General features: G+C 42.9%; 1 protein-coding gene across 4 annotated transcripts in view; it reads right to left on the reverse strand.

Moving 5' to 3' along the window:
• Positions 1–9,062: 9,062 nt before the first annotated feature.
• Positions 9,063–17,869, reverse strand: part of mapkap1 (MAPK associated protein 1) — a 37,524-nt gene continuing 28,717 nt past the window's right edge. For all 4 annotated transcript variants that reach the window (XM_042059453.1, XM_042059450.1, XM_042059451.1 and 1 more), the window contains 5 exons: positions 17,186–17,293; positions 16,645–16,785; positions 13,948–14,085; positions 11,400–11,497; positions 9,063–11,108 (listed from right to left, as the gene is read on the reverse strand). In XM_042059453.1, the coding sequence (XP_041915387.1) occupies positions 10,986–11,108; positions 11,400–11,497; positions 13,948–14,085; positions 16,645–16,785; positions 17,186–17,293 (608 nt within the window). In that variant the 3' untranslated portion in view covers positions 9,063–10,985. The remainder of the gene's footprint in view (positions 11,109–11,399; positions 11,498–13,947; positions 14,086–16,644; positions 16,786–17,185; positions 17,294–17,869) is intronic.

The following is a 17,869-nucleotide window of genomic DNA, read 5'->3' on the forward strand; positions in this document are numbered from 1 at the left end:
TAATGATTCAGGTGAGGTCCATCGTTTAATGCAACACCAGAGGAAATGAACTCAATTTCAGGGGTGACATAGTAATATTAGTCAGGCTCTCTGAGCTCAGCAGTTCTCCTCATGGACGATACTTCCCCCCTCAGGTGATGCCTGCAAGTTTAAAATATGCTGTAAGCCTTGTTGTATCAAAAGAAACTAAATTAATGAGCTTGTGTTCACAAATGAATGAATCAACTACTGTCACTCAAGCAGCCCACCAGCTGGCTGCAAACAGCACTACATACAAGGGATATAAAACACACACACGCACACACACAAATAACTAAGGATACACATATACACACAACACACATAATGCACTCAAAAACGTATCAGTCTTGAACGCTGACAAATAGATACCTTACTTTTGGCTGGACATGCTTTAAGTCCAAGGGCCCTATTTTCACGACGCAAAAACCGACACACAGCGTATTCCTATCGTACACTCGAGTTTTTCGCCACGCCCTTCTCTTTTATTACACGATGCGCTCAGGGGTGTGGCAATTAACAACCTAAGGTGTGGTCTTGGCGGATTATCTAAAAATCGCTATCTTACACTATGTAAAAAGCATTACGCCACTGACCAAGAAAAACCTGGTCTATAGCGAAGAGCGCATATGAAGCACAGCTAAAGACACACCGTCACGAGATGTAAGCAGCAACTCCTCTGCAGGATAAATGTCCTCAAAAACCTCCATAGCCCAGGGGCCTCAGGTGGTATTAAAGCGTCCCTGACTGTAATGGATTTTTAACAGGCTTTCCCAAAAAGTCTACAAAACAGCTTCAAGTCATACAGAATGCTGCTGCTAGGGTTCTCACGAGAACCAAGAGATCTCAGCATATCACCCCCATACTTAGGTCCCTGCACTGGCTCCCTGTAACATTTAGAATTGATTTTAAAGTACTGTTGCATGTTTTTAAATCACTTAATGGAGCGGGTCCAAAGTATTGTCAGACATAGTAGAACAGCATATATTCCCCCCAGACCTCTCAGATCCCAAGAGAAGAATTTGCTTATAAAACTTACTGTTAGAACAAAACATGATGAAGCAGCATTTGCCTTCTATGCAGTTCACCTCTGGAACCAACTTCCAGAGGATATAAGAAATGTACCAACCGCTACCTATTTTAAAGGTATAATATGCAGGTTCAGGTATTTTAGGCGACTGTAGAGCTCCCTCTGGAGTCGCGATATATTTACATTTTACTCTGCTGTTGTAAATAGTCTTGTTGGTTGTTCCACCTGTACACAATGAAATGTTTTTTTTTATGTGAAGGATTATTAACAGGCAAAAACTATCTCCAAAGAGCTATATCTGACAAAGTAATGTTTCACGATTCTTGCCATATGTCTTCGGGCTGCTATTCTTGAAGTTGCATGGCTGGTTATCTTGTTAGTGACTCGCTACGGCTGTGCTGTATGGCTATAGGTGAATGATTCTACTATTACAAGTTCGTTTACCATCAAATTGGCTTCGTAAAAGGTTATATTAAGGTGAAAATCTTGCATAGTGTACCTTTAAATCAAGACTCAAGACTAATCTGTTCTCAGTGGTTTACTTTCAGTCTGACTACTTATAGCCATTTTTAATTGCATTCTGTGTTTTACTACTGTTATTTTATTTTATTTCATTATTTTATTATTTATACTTTTCTATATTATTTGCTCTCAGGGTTTTCTGATTTTTCTAAATCTTCTGATCGCTCCTGGATATTTGCATCTTGGTTACCCAAAAATAATAGGCCCCAAGTTGTCTTAAGACTCTAACAAAATAGAGCGCTGTGATTGGATGAGGTCCACGGCGTCAGCCAATAGAAATCCCTATGGTTTGATACTAGACGTACAGGCTGAGCAAATTAATTTGCCGCCGCTAGGGTGTGTCTAGATTTCTAGGCTAATTGGCAGGTGCACGCACCATCCTTCTATCATTCATGAACGCACACCAGCGCACGTCCATGCAAAGCATTACAAATTGCACGATTACAATGGGAAACATAATTAGAATAAAGATATTACGAAATACTGTACATCTCAAGTTATTCACCATCATTTGCAAATTGGTAATGACGGTTAAAAGTGATTAGGGCAGAGGCGAGAGACACGGAGCACAGCTGAAGACGCAGTCACCAGATATAAGCAACTCCTCTGCAGGATTATTCAGTCATTTGAGCAATATTAGGGTAAGTGTTGCTTTTTCCAGCCTATGTTTTCGGTGGTAACCCATTGTAAGTCAATAGTGAAAGTAACTGCATATAACTGTCTTGTCGTTGACTGACTCCTTGGTGAAGTTAGTTTCACTTTGCCAATGAGTTCAAATTAGCCTAGCTAGCGCCACCACTTCTCAATGAGATGTGGTCTGGGAACCAAACGTTAATTTTCTCGTATTTGAAAAAAATGCCCAGATCCGTTTATTGGGTGCCACGGATGTCTATCAAATGTGTCTGTGCATAGCTCATCATCGTCTTGCTTTCCGCCTTGTTCTGTGATTGGTCCCCTATCTCAGGCGAAAAATTTGCTCCATGGTCTCCAGGCTGCCTTAGCAGCGTGAATCAAATCGCGCGCAAGGCAGCATGGGAACACCTAAGTTCAAATAATAGACGAGTGCAAATGCGTGAAGGCTATGCTAGGTTTTAGTAAAGCATGGTTTAAGAATGACTATTCCATACGGTCTCGCAAGCAGCAAATGCGCCGTTGAATGCCAAAATACCGATGCATTTATTTGACATATTGCGCTTTGCGCTGTTAAAGGGAATGACAGATGTCATTCTCATTGGTTTAAAATGATGTTACGCCCCAAACACACCCATATGACTGATTAAAAAACCTAGGAACGCCTTGTTGCGCCATGCGCTCCACGTTTGATAAGAAAAACCCCTCCCAATGTGAACTGGACATCCTACTAAATTTGAATAGACCTTTGACGAGTGACGATGCGCTTTAGAATGTCATGATAGGGCCCATACACACAAACACACAATACCAACAGAAACACTAAACCTAGCTGCATAATTGAAATAAAAGGGTTGGAAACTGCATGCTGTCACAAACTTTGGAGTATGGCCTGCTCGGCAGGTGAGGGGTAAAACTGGATAAACTGATTGATATTCTTATTCCATCACTAGCCTTCATGGTCTGATTCTGATAGGTAAGTTTCCACTAACGGGTCTGTCTTTACAAAGTCACTCTTAAAGGTAAACTATGCAGTATTGGCATATTCCTTACTGTTTTCTCGGTTTTTGCTTCTTTTTCGCTGGCTCTGTCATGACGAATGTCTGAGAAACTCCATCGCTACCTTCTTCTAGCCGGTGCCTGGCGTGTATGTGTATTTGAATGCAGTAAAGCAATTTGTTTCACTCGTTATACTTCCTGACACTGAGGCCGTCGGCCCGCCGGCCCACAGTTGCAAGGGTGGTTTTTCCGCTCACAGGCGCTAGGGGGAAGCGAGACGGCCACCATTCAACACGAAAAAAGTCATATAACCATTCCAATGACTCTAATGCTGTTAAATGAAGGTAAATGAAGCTAAAAAACTTGCATGTTAAGCTAAAAACCTGCATAGTGTGCCTTTAAGGCACGGATCCTTTTCTTTATATGTGACTTCCTGATCCGAGGGATACACGTTAACTTAATGCCTCGTGACTGTTTCCAATTCCAATTCCAGTTTCTTTAAAAGCAAACCTTCCTGACAGCTATATGTTTTCCACCACTGCTTTTATAGGGTTTCACTTAGTGGAATGAGAGGCCTCTAGAGGGAGAACAACAGTACTACAAGTAAAAGGCTTCCACAAGGGTTCACTCTAGACACTAATTTGTTAATTAAGTCATTTCAGTGTACAGCATTCCACGAGTCATATAGCCTACATCTTCAACATTGCATTAGAACAATGTTGTTACACTATTTAATATGCATGTCAAACGGCCCTCATCTCACCTGAAGTCCCATCCCTACAACTGCCCTATCATCGCCTATTACTGTCCCCCTGCCCAGATTCCTGGCCCGTGCAGCCTAGCGACCCACTACTTGCCCTATGGCAACTCCTAATCCCCCTGGACAATTCCATTTCCTACACTGGACTATTTGAACTTTCTGACACTAAATAGGATTCATGCATTATCATACTGAATATGTAACCATCCCACCTCTTGTAACATACACCTCAGGTGGCTTTAAACACCATGTTCTATTCCGCTCCAAAAAAGCTGGTATGCTGTGCAAATCGTAAGTCAAACCAGAATGCTACGTTTTGTAAATAATGTAAATCCTATATTTAATTGAGAATAGTACAGAGACAACATATCAATTGTTGAAACAGAGGCATGTTATTGTTTTTTGGAAAATATATGTTCAAATTTGAATTTGATGCAAGCAACACACATCAAAACATCTGTGTTGCTTCACCTCTTCTTTTAATAACATTCTGTACATTTTGGGAACTGAGACCAGTTGCTGGAATTTTGAGAATGAAATATTGTCCCATTCCTGCCCAATATAGGATTTTAGCTGCTCAAGTCTGTACATTTTGGGAACTGAGACCAGTTGCTGGAATTCTGAGAATGAAATATTGTCCCATTCCTGCCCAATATAGGATTTCAGCTGCTCAAGTCTGGGGTCTTCTTAATCATGTTTTTCATTCCATGATGCACCAAATGTGACAGGTCTGGACTGCACACAGGCCACTTTAGCACTTGGACTCTTCTACTATGGAGCCAGAACTGTGCAGAATGCAGTTTGACATTATATTCCTAAAATATTCAAGGTCTGTACTTCCCAAGACACATTGTCTGCATGGCAGCATACCGGTATGCTGTTTAAAACCTTTCCAGATGTGCAAGCTGCCCATGCCATAGGCACCAATGCACCATCCCCATACCATCATGGATGCTGACTTTTGAACTGTGTGCTCATTACAAGTTGGATGATCCCTCTTCTATTTAGATTGGAGGATGCAAAGTCCATGCTTTTCCTGGTATAACCACAGGACGGATTTCAGTCCATCAATAAACTAATAAATAAGACAGGGTTTTTTCTGGATTATGTCTAAATATGGTTTCTTTGCCTGGTAAAGTTTTCACCAGCATTTGTGGATGGAGCATCAAATTGTGTTCATAGACAATGGTTATCGGAAGTTTTCCTGAGCCCATCCAATGATTTTCTTTACAGAAACAAGTCTGTTTTTAATGCAGTGCCATGTGCCTCATGGTCATCCCATATTGTCCCATATTTCCATATTGTCAGCCCTGTCCTTTTTTTTACCAATATTTCTCTGGATTTTCTGAATATTTTAATGTTATTTTGTAATATAGATGATGAAATCCCTTATTTTTTTGCATTATTCTTACATTGTAGCATTATTTGCATAGAAGGCTGAATCTGCATATTTACTTCTGAGAGACTCTGCCTCTCTGGGATGCTCTTTTTATACACAATTATGGTGCCAGTTAACCTAATTAGTTGTGGAAAGTTGTTTTTTTAGCATTACTCTACTTTTGCAGCTTTTTGTTGCCCCTGTTGCAACGTTTTTGAGATGTGTTGAATCAAATTTTAAAATGAGCTTATATTTTCATTATATGCTGTTTATGTCTTTTTTGCAACTAAATATACAAGATTTGTAGTTTATTTTACACAACATACCAACTTTTTTGGAAACAGGTTTGTACAAAGCAAACAAATAATCACCATCAAACCACTATTAGAAAACATGTTGACAACATCAACAACATCGATAACATAACAACATCGACTTTACTATGACTTCATCCCTCATCAAAAGGGCAAAAGGTCTTAGAGGATGAACATGAGGATGCTATTTCAGACAATGTCTCTAGTACAGAATGCCAAATAGAATTGAAATTGATTTGAATGACGCTGCTCCCAACAGAGCTCAACTGTTGATTGTTCAATGTTTCTTTTCTTACTGGGAATCAATCTGTTGAATTTAGGGTGCTGTCAGTTCAGAGAGTACACAGAGGAGCTAGAAGATCATCCATACATATTTGATTTCCAGGGTCAGTATATCATGTTTTCATTAAGCAATATCAAAACCAATTTACAGAACAGTGCTGTACATCACAGCTATATGTTTTAATCAGCTTGTGTGTGCCCTGGTTATTGAACGGGCAGGCCACCTGTCATAGCATCTGCACACTGTAGAAGTTCAGATGGAAAATGCATGGTAGGCAAAGACAATTAGTGGTGCAAGGGGGAAGGTGACGCAAAGAATTAAGATCTAAGGCTGATACCAAAGACCTTAAAGTCTCTATGGATTTTACCGCTATGGCCTAGTCTACAGGTCTATGGCTATGAATCTATTTACCCCTAGATGGCAGCATTGCTATCTGGGAAATTCATACCTTCACCTTAAGCATTAAGTTCAATGTAGCCTATACAAAGATCATGAAATTGTTATCAGTTTCTGGGGTGATACATTTGTCATTATTGCAGTTTGCTGATAGTAAGACATGCAGGTTTCATTCTGTGAGGTACACGGAGCAAAATTATCTTGGTAGTTGGAATATATCCGAATAGCATATGAAGCATCCTATTCATGCTTTTGTCCATTGGCAGAGTGAAAGGGATCAGTCATATTGTAGTTAAATTAAGTTCAATAAAGAATTTAAGGTAGGTCTAGGCTAGGGCCTATTGGATGATGGCCTCTTCTCAGCAGCTTAGAATTTAAACCACTTAAGACACCAGTAGGCTAGACAATGGTGGCTGATGTTTACAACTGAAGACATTGCACTGGCTCTACAATCCCATCCCAGTGATACAGTATTCAACCACTGGGGTTTCTGTGTGCGCGTGTGTGTAACCCACGTTATTATGGCCTGAAGAAGAGCTCGGCAGTTCTTGCGAGTTTGTGTGTGTTTAAGGTTCATGTAGAAGGAGTTTCAGAACGTTGACAGAACCTTCGCGCCAGAGGTGTTGAAACGTTAGCACAGTGAGACAGAGACACTCAAGACTGGCATGACAACAGGCTGAGCAAGAGAGCGAGAGCGAAAAACACAACATTGTTCCCTTCTTAACGTTACATGAGGAGAGGCTCTGAAGAAAAAAAACCCATCTTGGGATCTATTCGCTTGTCACTACGTATTACCTCTATTGTCTGTCGGGATACGTCTCGGAGATATTTTTACCGTCTCAGCAGAAGGGCAGAGAAAGAATTCTCTGAGGGGCCTCAGCTGCGGATGAACTTTGGGGGAGCGCGAGACACGCTGCTGACATGCGGAGAGCCTCTTGCTTGCCAGCTGATGACAGTCATAACCTGCCGAACCCTCAGCCATTTTCACACCAAGACCGCAGTTTCACCTGTGAATAGCTAAGTAGTTTGCTTCATTTCTTGGGCACGATGGTGACTACTATGCACTATAATATCTGGAGTGGATAAAACTGATTATTCTTAATTTGTTGAAATTAAATGTGTTTGTCAGGTGTCAACAAGGGAATATTGCAACCTACCTCAATCATAGTTCTACACTTCAGTTCCAGACTTCAATATCAGTAAAGACCACCAGTTTAGACGAGGTCTTGATAAATAAATACATTTAACTGCCATGAAACGTGATTTATGCATGAGTCATCTCGTGTCATCCTACTCCCTGAACAGAAGTCTGAAATGCTTACTTCTCTCTGAGATGGTTCACCAGTGCCACACACGTTTGTTTCACTACAATGGGTCTCAATGCAATATGACAGTGGAGGGACATGGAGATGTCTTAAGGGCAAACCGGCAGCTCCATATGGGGGAAGACTTCTGAATCCTTTATCACACAAGATGCTGCGGTGTGTGGTTGGCTGTGTGATCCAGCAGAAGGGCATCTGAAAGGGGATAAACGTGCAGATAGGAGTGGTGTCAAAGGTTGCAGATGGAGATCTCTTTTGAGTCTCAACGCTGAGTTTCAGGCACAGAAAGGGAGGAAATGGTTCTCTATGGGGGAAAAAGAAAAGAAAATGAAGGTAATATTACCACAGTGTGGCACATTAGATAGGCTAGTGCTTATATTGTAAATAAACATAACATAAAACAATGTCCATGTCAGATAGGCCTATTCATTAAAAATAATTTCACTGCATAAAATAGCTTGTTCTGCTACTGGCCAGTTAAATCATTTATCTCATGTAAAAGCCCAATCAGCATCAGTATTAACAGTTGGACTTCAGCTGCAACATCTTTCTCTCCTCAGAGTCCCCCCCATCAGAGCTGGAGTCTGGAGATGAACTGCAACTTCATCAACTTTGTGAGTTAGCACAGGCCTGGGAGGAGAGGGGTAGACAGGCGGACTGTCGCAAGCACTTCTCCAGCCACTACATCATGGGGCGGCCGCAGGTTATTTCCCGTGGATGGAGCTGACAGCACGGTTCATGTGTTAGAGGCCTCAGGAGCCCCATTCATTAAACATCACTTATGTGCCAGCGGCCAGGAGAGGACGAGAGGAAGGGAGAGAGAGAGGCGGGGGCAGGAGAGTGGGAGAGAGAATGTACAAGGCACCTGCCATTCTTCTTAACCCCCACTGAATTCTCTTCAGCCCAAATTGCTTTGAGAATTGCCTTGGTGGTCATTTTGATCTGATCTCATCTGGCCAATAAAATAAATCAATTACTCTGCCACTAGTCATTGTGGTCTGGAAATCTGTTTGTACCAATTTTGGGTACAACACAAAGACGACTTCCAAACAATATCACAACATGCTTGGCAGTTGGAGAAATTAATATTTGGGCAAAGTTTGATTGTATCTACAGTAGTTCAGGGACCCCGAGTAAGTGCAGGAAAGACAGTAAGAGTCTTCCATGTCCTCTCCAACTCTGACATTAATGACTCATTCTACGGCAGCAGGAACCACAAATACATTGGTTGACGTAATACTCCTGCGGATACTTGCGGATATCTCAAAGCTAGCCACCCAGAGGCTTGGGCCTATTTTTGGAAATACATCTTCTTCGAGCATATTCAGATTTGTATGATCAAAGTGGTTCTGCACAAACAAAAAACAGCACAAGAAAACAACCACAAATAAACACGAAACAAGGCCAATGTCAAGTTCATTCTTTAATTAGAAAATCTACTTATATACAGTATATATGTACTGTAGCAAATAAAGTCGATTCCGTAGGGTGCATGACAAGCACCAGTCCATCGTAGCCTTCCACACTATAAATAAAGTTTCATTTGAAATGTCTTTTGTTTTTAATATCATTCACTGTTGAGTCCCCAGACTGGGAGTACTTCTTCCAGCAGAATCAATCTGTCAATACTGTGGCGTGGCTGCACTGAGTACAACATATTCTTTCCACTCACACAGAGGGAAGAGGAAAAAAATAAACTTAAAAAAAAAAAAAAAAAACTCTAAAGTCAGTCAGCATAACATGGCAGTAGGAGACCTGAGTCGGAACACGGTTTGGATCTGAACACACACCCTGAATCCATTTAGACAGCAGCTTTTGGAGTTGGTTACATTGTTTGTGGGTCCCTGTTGTTAGGAAACAGAGACGAAAGTGAAAGCAAAAAAGAAAAGAAAAATCAACATCCCGAGGCAGAGAACCAGCAGAGCATAAACACACGTTATCGCTTTGAAACACTGAGAGACACACAATGCAGTAAAAATGTCATACATTCCCTAATTGCAGCCCAATAGGACAGTCGGAACAAACATTTTATCATCTGTTTAACAGACAGTGCTTGGTTCGATATATTACAGTCCATAGATACAATGCACAGAGAAAAAAAAAACATTAATAGATCACAGTAAAAAGTACACGTAATAATTTCATTTTTGTTTGATCATTTAAAAAAAAAAAAAAAAAAAAAAACAGAAAACAAAACAAAAAACAAAACAAAAATTGGTTATCTCTCCGTTGCCTTCCTTGTCCCACCTCCACACACTGTTAAAAAGTGAGGTTTCGCGGTTGATCTCTACCTCTGTTGTGGAAATGCCTTGATTGAAATTCATCGTTTAAAACCCCTCACACCCCACAGAACCTAAGTGTCGCTTTACTTGAACGGTATCAGGCACTGAAGTCACTATGGCCAGAACAGGTTTTAGTCTTATCGTGTTACCCTGAATGCAGTTGCTATTTACATGTGTTTGTTTAATGCAAGGATGTTCCCTTTACATATCAATGTACACCACCAGTCTGATAGAGTTTAATGTTTGTGATACATATATGGGTTGAAGCGGGGGAGTCAGTACAATTTTCACACTCATCGCAGCTTTGACTTTTTTTTTTCTTTTTTTTTTACTATATTACCTTCTCGCATATTTGATACACATTTTTTCATACAGTTCATTAGCAGGCAGTGGATGAAATTAGGATTTGCAGATTTACTTGGTATTGACAACCCCCCTCCGCCCTCCTCTACCTCTCAACCCCAACCAAACATTAGTGCGAATAACAATTTTTTTTTGTTTGTTTGTTTTTGCTTGTTCCTCACTGGTTGAGGATTCGCCCGTTGTTTCGTTCGCGTCATGTCAGTTTGTTTGTCAACGACAGGCGTCAACAGGAAGAGTTTGGTTATTCTGATATGGCTGACGAGCGGCTCAATGCCAGGAGCCACAAAAAGGCCCAACACATTTTCTTTATCATCCCCCACCACCTCCTCCAACCAAATTTCCTCTCCTCATCATTCCATCCGTCCTTTCTCAACCCTCTCTTTCATTCCTGTGCTCCTTTTTCCAACGTTCCCTTCACGCTTAATTTCTCTTCCATCATTTCAACCTCTCTATAGTTTTCCCCGCACTCCCTCTTCCCCAGCCCTCTTTATTCCTCCTTTTCCTCCCATCCCCCCCTCTTCTCTTCTCTTTCTCGACCTCCCCTCACTAAATCTTTCAGTCTCGTGTGTTGGTTTCTCGTCACCAGCCTCTCCTCTCCTGTCCGTCCGCTCTTCCTCGTGGCCTTGCAGCTGCGCGGGGCTGATGCAGACGCTGACGCGGAGGCCACTGGTGTATATGTTCCGCTCAGCTACTGGCCCGACTTCTTGTCCTTTTGGAAGCTGAAGCTGGTGCGGCGGCTCAGCTTGCGCTGCTTCTGGGCGAAGTAGTCGGCGCGCGACGAGCTGGCCCTGGACTCTAGGATGTAGTTCACCTGAGGATGGGGAGTGGGGGAGGGTGGAGGGTGGAGGAGGTGGGGTGAGTGAAACCACACACTCTTTTGGATGGGAACCCTCATTGCACAGCGTGAACACAGCATAAATGTAGCCAATTGACTTTACACAACAATAAGATATTCAGACTAGCATGCTGGCACGAAAAGTTTCTGAAGGTGATCTGATGTAAAATTCTGCCGCATGTGGGGAGGGGGAATAGATGCATATTTGAGGAGTGGCACAGGTGTGTTGGGCGAGGGGGAAGGTGAACACAGCGAACTTGCTCTTACCTTGAGCACGATCTCGTTGACTGTAGCAGCATCAGACTCGAAGTAGAGAGCCTTGTAGTCGTGATTGCTGAGATATGTGAGTTTGAATATTGCATGACCTGCAAGGACAGTAGAGAGAAAGAGAAAGAAGGAGAGAGTGAAAGGAGAGGTGACTTCCAGAATAAAAAACAAGCACAGAGGTACTATACAAGTAAAAGACAAAATAATTGTTCCATGTACTGAAAAAGCATAAACTAGTTTTACTGTGAATATTTTCACCTAATGCTGAATGAATTACCAAGCGAGAATCACAAATATTTTTTGTGTGCTACCATAAAATCCAAGCTCTATAAATGTTCTTTTACTATTGAACAAACATCTGTTGGTCCTCCTTCATATTTCATTAGTAGCCTCGCATCCGGCACTGACCATTCATTAGCGCTAATGCACAGCACAGGGGTTTAAATCAGCCAGCATGCTCAATAAGCAAGCGAAGGTTAGCCTATGCTAATCTTGTCCCCCTTCCATTAGGCTAACTCCTGGCCGGCCCAGGGACCAGGCAGTGGGGGGTGACGATCAATTTAGGCCATTTGAAATGGCCAAGCTATCAGTCGTGTCGGAAGGTCACAGGAGTGCAAAGGAGCGAGCTCTGGAGAATCCAGCTTCCGTATGAGATGATGAATTCCCATGGCTTGTCAGACCGAAAGAGATGATTGGTCCCGACCAAGGGTTCCCTCATCACAAAAACAGTACTTCATTGTTGGTTTTATCCACCTGATATTAAAGCCGCAGATGCGGTGCAACAGTAATCCTACCCTTTGGCAAAAACCAACAAATGGGAAAACCAACAAATTGGTACTAAATTGTGTAAGAGCTCCACGAAAATCACAACCAGATTGTAACACATCTTGTAACACATCCTTTGTGGGATTCCAAATAAGAATATAAATCTGAATTTAACACAGCAGGACAACTTGAAACCGGGTGAACCTAGCTGAAACCTGGCCCCTGCTAGTATTGTGTCAGATGCAAGTGTTTGATATGATGGGGGGAAAAAGTAGTACATTAAAGTGTCACTATATCGATCAAAACACACACAGCCAAATGCATGAGCTGATGGACAGGGCAGCACTGGAATACTGGAAAGGTCAGACTACAGTCTCCAGGCAACACCTACAGGCACATAATTTAATGGCAATTCTGAGAAAAATAAATAAATAAGTTCTTATAGGAAAAATGCAATGCTCAACACATTTTGCCCAGGGCAATTTAACACTGTGATTTATTTAATTTATTTAATTTTGGATAAGCAACTTAAAAGGTCTATTAATATACTGGGGGACACATCGAGACGATTAGGTAATGCATGAGTGTATGTGTGTGTTTAGGAGATGCGTGTGTACGTTTGAGGGTGTGTGTGTGTTTAAAAAAAGAAGGCTGGAAAGGTTCTTCATTGACCTTGTGGCTTGGGGTAATTAATGACAAATGCCTTAGTTACTACTTCACGACAGACATTAGGGCAAGTGCTTCCTGTGTATGGCTTTGCTGTTAACTTCATACCTTTCTGGTTAGGAGAATACGTGCTTTTTTTTTTTTTTTTTAAAGAAAAAAAGAAAGATCTAAAGCGAGGGAGAGCACAGTCTAATCAATGATGTGAAAAAACAATGCCTTGCTGCTTCCCCCAGAAACATTTTAAGTGTAACCATGATATAAACAACAACAAAAAAAGATGCTAGCAGACATTTTACTGCAGATTAGTAATCCTCACAGTGATTGGTGAGGTGGAACTAGGAGGGAGAAGAGGAAGTAAATGGTAGACTATGATCACACGGCAGCGTTTATAATACTTTAGCTCTGTTGCTTCTTCACAACATTACAATGGGCCCATCTGAGGGCTTACGTGAGTGTGTAGGTGAGGTATCTATGACCAACTTGAAAGCAACAGAAACACTTATCACATTAATGGGATGAGACCCACATGCAAAACGCCCATCACTCTGGGCCACAAACATCCTCTCACTTACGATTAATTTATTTGCTTGGTGCAAGGGTGTTTCATAGCAGTTAGCTTGCTGATTCATAAATCCCCTCAACTACTGCAGTATATACACACACATATACTGCTTGTGATGGGTTTCTACCCCCCTCTCTTTAAAGCCATACCAGCTACTGTAAGAGATGACTTTAACACTTTAACAGCTGGAAAGCAGGTGAGGAATAGAGAATGACATGGCTTCATTTCATTTCACTTCTGAGAGGGTGTGTGAGGGTGTGTGTGTGTGAGTGTGTGTGTATAGCCATGATCTCCTGTGAAAATCTATTGTTTATCCCTGCTTCACGAGACAACCAAGCAGACCAGGGAGAGGAAATAAGCGATGATGCGGATGGTAAGACCTTAACACCCAACTGCAAGGAATAGTGTGGTCTCACAAAGGGCCCCCCACACACACAGATACACACACCTATACAGCCTGTGATCTATATTTCTTCTCCTTCATCTCTTGATGATTAACACACACACACACACACCCACACACACACACACACACACACAGAGTGTTCTACTCACTTGGGCTCTTCTCTTCCACCAGGTCGCAGGCACACAGCAGATCAGAGTCGATGGAGATGGGCTTCTGTCGGATCCAGAACTTGGTGCTCGTCTTCTGATTGGTGACCGGGTCGATCTCCACCTTCTCTCCCGAGATGCCTGGCGGAAAAAAACAAAAAAAAACGGAGGGATGGTGAGAGCGATAAAGCCAACAGGCACATGGGGATGAGAGAAAAATCAAACAAAAAAAAAAAGAGAGAGAGAAACAAGAGAACAAAAAACAACGTAGACAATGAGTGGGAGAGAATGCAGCTGTGTTGCATGGGGTTTTTTATTCCGTGTGCACCATCTTATCGGGAGTATTTAAATTGATTTCCAGACTCCATTCTCCTGGCCCTCAATTGTGTGCTCGCATGCAGACGCCTGGCCAAGGACTGCCTCGCTCTCCTCCACCAGCGGCAACACAAAGGACGCCGAATCCACAATGAGCCGGAACAAAGACGCGGGGATATTGCCAGCTCATACAAGGCGAGCCCACTGATGACAGACATGGTGTACCAAAGGCACACAACGCCTCCCCACCACACACACCCTTTTTGTTGAAAAAGCCTCCACTCAATTATTAAACCAGACGGTCCACTGGATCAGTGGAGAATAGACGCAACGCACACAAACGCAAAATGTGGGCATAGATGACCGAGACAGCTTTGATAGCCTATTCCAACAAACCCACGCAATACACCCCCTCAATTACACACACACACACACACACACACACACACACACACACACACACACACACACACACACACACACACAACCGCCCCCCCCCCCTCATCTCTTCTGCTCTAAACACACATGGGAAAAACACTCCCCAAAAACACCACCCCACAGGGGGGCCCCCAACGGTGATGGGACTGACAGCTGTCAATCAGACAGGCCGACGTGAAATATTGCAGGCAAAGATCAGCGCGCCCCCGAATACTCCCCGGCTGTCAATCACAGTCGGCACAGCAACGGAATAATCAACTGATGCACGCCGTAAACGACCATTTTGGGTGCGTGTCTGAAGCCATCAGTCAAAAGTGAGTGAGTGTTAAGCCATTTTTGAAATGGGGGTGGTGGGGTGGGGGGTGGGGTCTTGGAGATCACTGAGAACTAATATGCATTAGGAAAATCAGCTAGACTAGAACACTATGAGAGGAACCTCTCCACCTGCCGAGGATATTGAATGCATTGAGCGGCGTAAAAGGAAAAAAAAATATATAGCATGAACTCATTCCGCAGCCTCTCCCTCTTTTCCGTCTTTGGCCATATGGAATTGGTTGCCATAGCAAAGAGCACAGGAAACAACAGTGTGCTTCGTTCAAACGTGATGAGAAGCAGCAGGGCAATCATAGGAAATTGTTCTAAAAACAGGCTCCTTGGAAGGCTTCACAACAGGGGCTTTGGCTCATGCACACATACCCTGGTACTAACAGATTTATAATCACACATTCTGGGTCTACTACTGACAAATGGAAACGATTTATGAGATTTCTATAAACTAAGGCTTTGGAAGAGGTCAAAACCTATACATCCAGTTGTATCAGTAAATTGCCCATAAAACCTTGACTCATTTAAAACCTAGTGCATTGCCACTGCTGCTCTCCTTCCAGTATGCTACTTGGGTATGAACAAGTCAGTTTACTGAAACCAGGCAACATCTCATATCATGCATGCCCTCCTCCCCTTCATATCTTCATATCCTCATTCTCTTCCTGGTCTCACCTCTCTCTTTCCATCCTCTTTGTTCTGCCTCTCTGTCTCTCTCCCTCTCTCTTTCTGTCCTCTTGTCTCATCTCTTTCTCTCTCGTCTCGTCACGTCTCTCGTCCCTGCAGTGTCCCCTCTGCACTGAGTGGCCCGCTGGCGAGTGAGCTGTTCCCGCCGCTAACGAGAGGCGACACCTTCCCGATAACCCCTCTGGCCGTCGCTAGCCCCCCCCCCCCCCCCAACCCCAACCCTTCGCTCTTAGTTTCCTTTCATTCTCTTCCATTTCTCTGTCACGGCGTTAATGAGCTTTATTGACCCGGCCGGCACGGGGCTGACGGCTCCACCATCTTTTTTCATTTACATCCATTACGGGTGAAACAAGGGCACAGGGCCTGGCAGACTGCAGAGCTCTCACCATCCCTGCAGTAGCGTAGGCACCATCCCAGCAGACACCTCCGTACAGTCTTGGGTTGCTGTTACAAAGCTACCATACAAATTAGTGGGTGTATCCATATCAAGAGCTAACCTAATCTCACTTTGGACAACTGGGTGTAGATGATGAGCTGCAGTCACTAGTCGCTTTGATTTTAAGCGAGAGAGAGACACACTAGACACAGCTAGCATCTTAAGTGTACACATGGTGACAGGGCAAAATCTGTGTTTACCGTCTGACTGCCCCTCTCAATCATCCAGCATCGCAGAAGTGTGATGAGTAGAGACCAGGGACAAACCCAGAGGCCAAATGAGACATTAGGTGGCAATAACGGGAGGAGCACAACAGATTCCTTTGCACAGAACGGCAGTGCAATAGCGAGCTAACTGGCTCTCCATAACTTATAGAGAAATAGAGTGAGTGTCTTTTGGATTGCCCACACTGGAGTGTGTGCCCGTGTGTGTGTGTCTGTGTGTGTGTGTGTCTTACCCAGCTGTGTGTGTGTGTGTGTGTCTGTGTGTGTGAGACTTACCCAGCTGTACGTCCGTCGTGAAGCGCAGCTTGTGGATCATGCTGATCTTGAAGGACTTGTAGTGGTGGCTACTCAGCATGTCCTGCACGGTGGTGATGTCTATGGGAGGGTCCTCCTCTGAGCTCTCCTCACCTCTCGAGCCTGACCATGAATAAACGAGAAAGAGAGAGAAAGAAAAATGCATAAAGAGTGAACTGTAAAAACAGTAACCCTGTGGGAAATTAAGATGGTCAAAAATATCTGACATAAATAACACGCTCCGCTCTCTGTCTATAAGAATTCAAGACATATTTGTAGCATCTTAAGTCCTTAAATCAGAACTTATGCAATGTATAGCATAAAGGAACATTAACAAATGTATGACTATTATTGCTAAATGACCATTTATATATACTGCTAAAAAACACATTTTTTGAAACCTTCCACCCTTTTCTCCATTCTCAAACTACATTCACAGAATGTCTGACAGTTCTTGCAAAATAAAACTTGCTCAGAGCCATATATATATGCGGGAATGAGTGTAGAGTGTAGGTGTGCTCACTGTTTTCTCGGACGAGGCAGAACTCCAGTGTGCTCTGGCTCTCTAGTGTGCTGTCCAGGTCCACCGCCACGTTGGGCTCCGCCTGCTTCTCCAACCTGTACAGGGGACCTGCAGCACAGAGACGACACAGAGCGCTCAGCATCGCTGCATCAGCCTCACGTGTGGACAACAACAGACCAAAAAAATAAAATAAAAAATAACACTTATTGAGAGGATAACGGCTAACGGCTAACTAAAAGTAAAGAGAATATGTTTCACAGACATTCCACACTAAATATGCTTCTCCTCCATTTCATATCTGTTGATGTGGGTATATATCCAAGTTTTCACACTCTTTTCAGTCAGACCCTTGTCAGAAATGACTCAGCTACATAATTATGGTTTCACACTGAAAGCTCTTTACTGGCTAGTAGTGAATATGTGGAGTGGTGTTTTATGCTTGATGGCGATACAATGGTCCTCCTTCTACTCTTTAGAATAATGCAACGTTACAACTTGACAGTTCATTTTGTCCATAAAATGGGGTGTAGCATTTATTTTGCACACATGTGAAAATAACAGGGGATGGGAGAGGGGGAGAGGGAGAGAGAGAAAGAGAGGGAAAGAGACCGAGTGAAAGACAGAGGAAAAAAAGTGAGCCTGCACAGTATCAACCATATGCGACACTCCTCTGACATACAGGAG

This window comes from Alosa sapidissima, chromosome 13 (genome assembly GCF_018492685.1).
Source record: "Alosa sapidissima isolate fAloSap1 chromosome 13, fAloSap1.pri, whole genome shotgun sequence".
NCBI lineage: Eukaryota > Metazoa > Chordata > Actinopteri > Clupeiformes > Clupeidae > Alosa > Alosa sapidissima.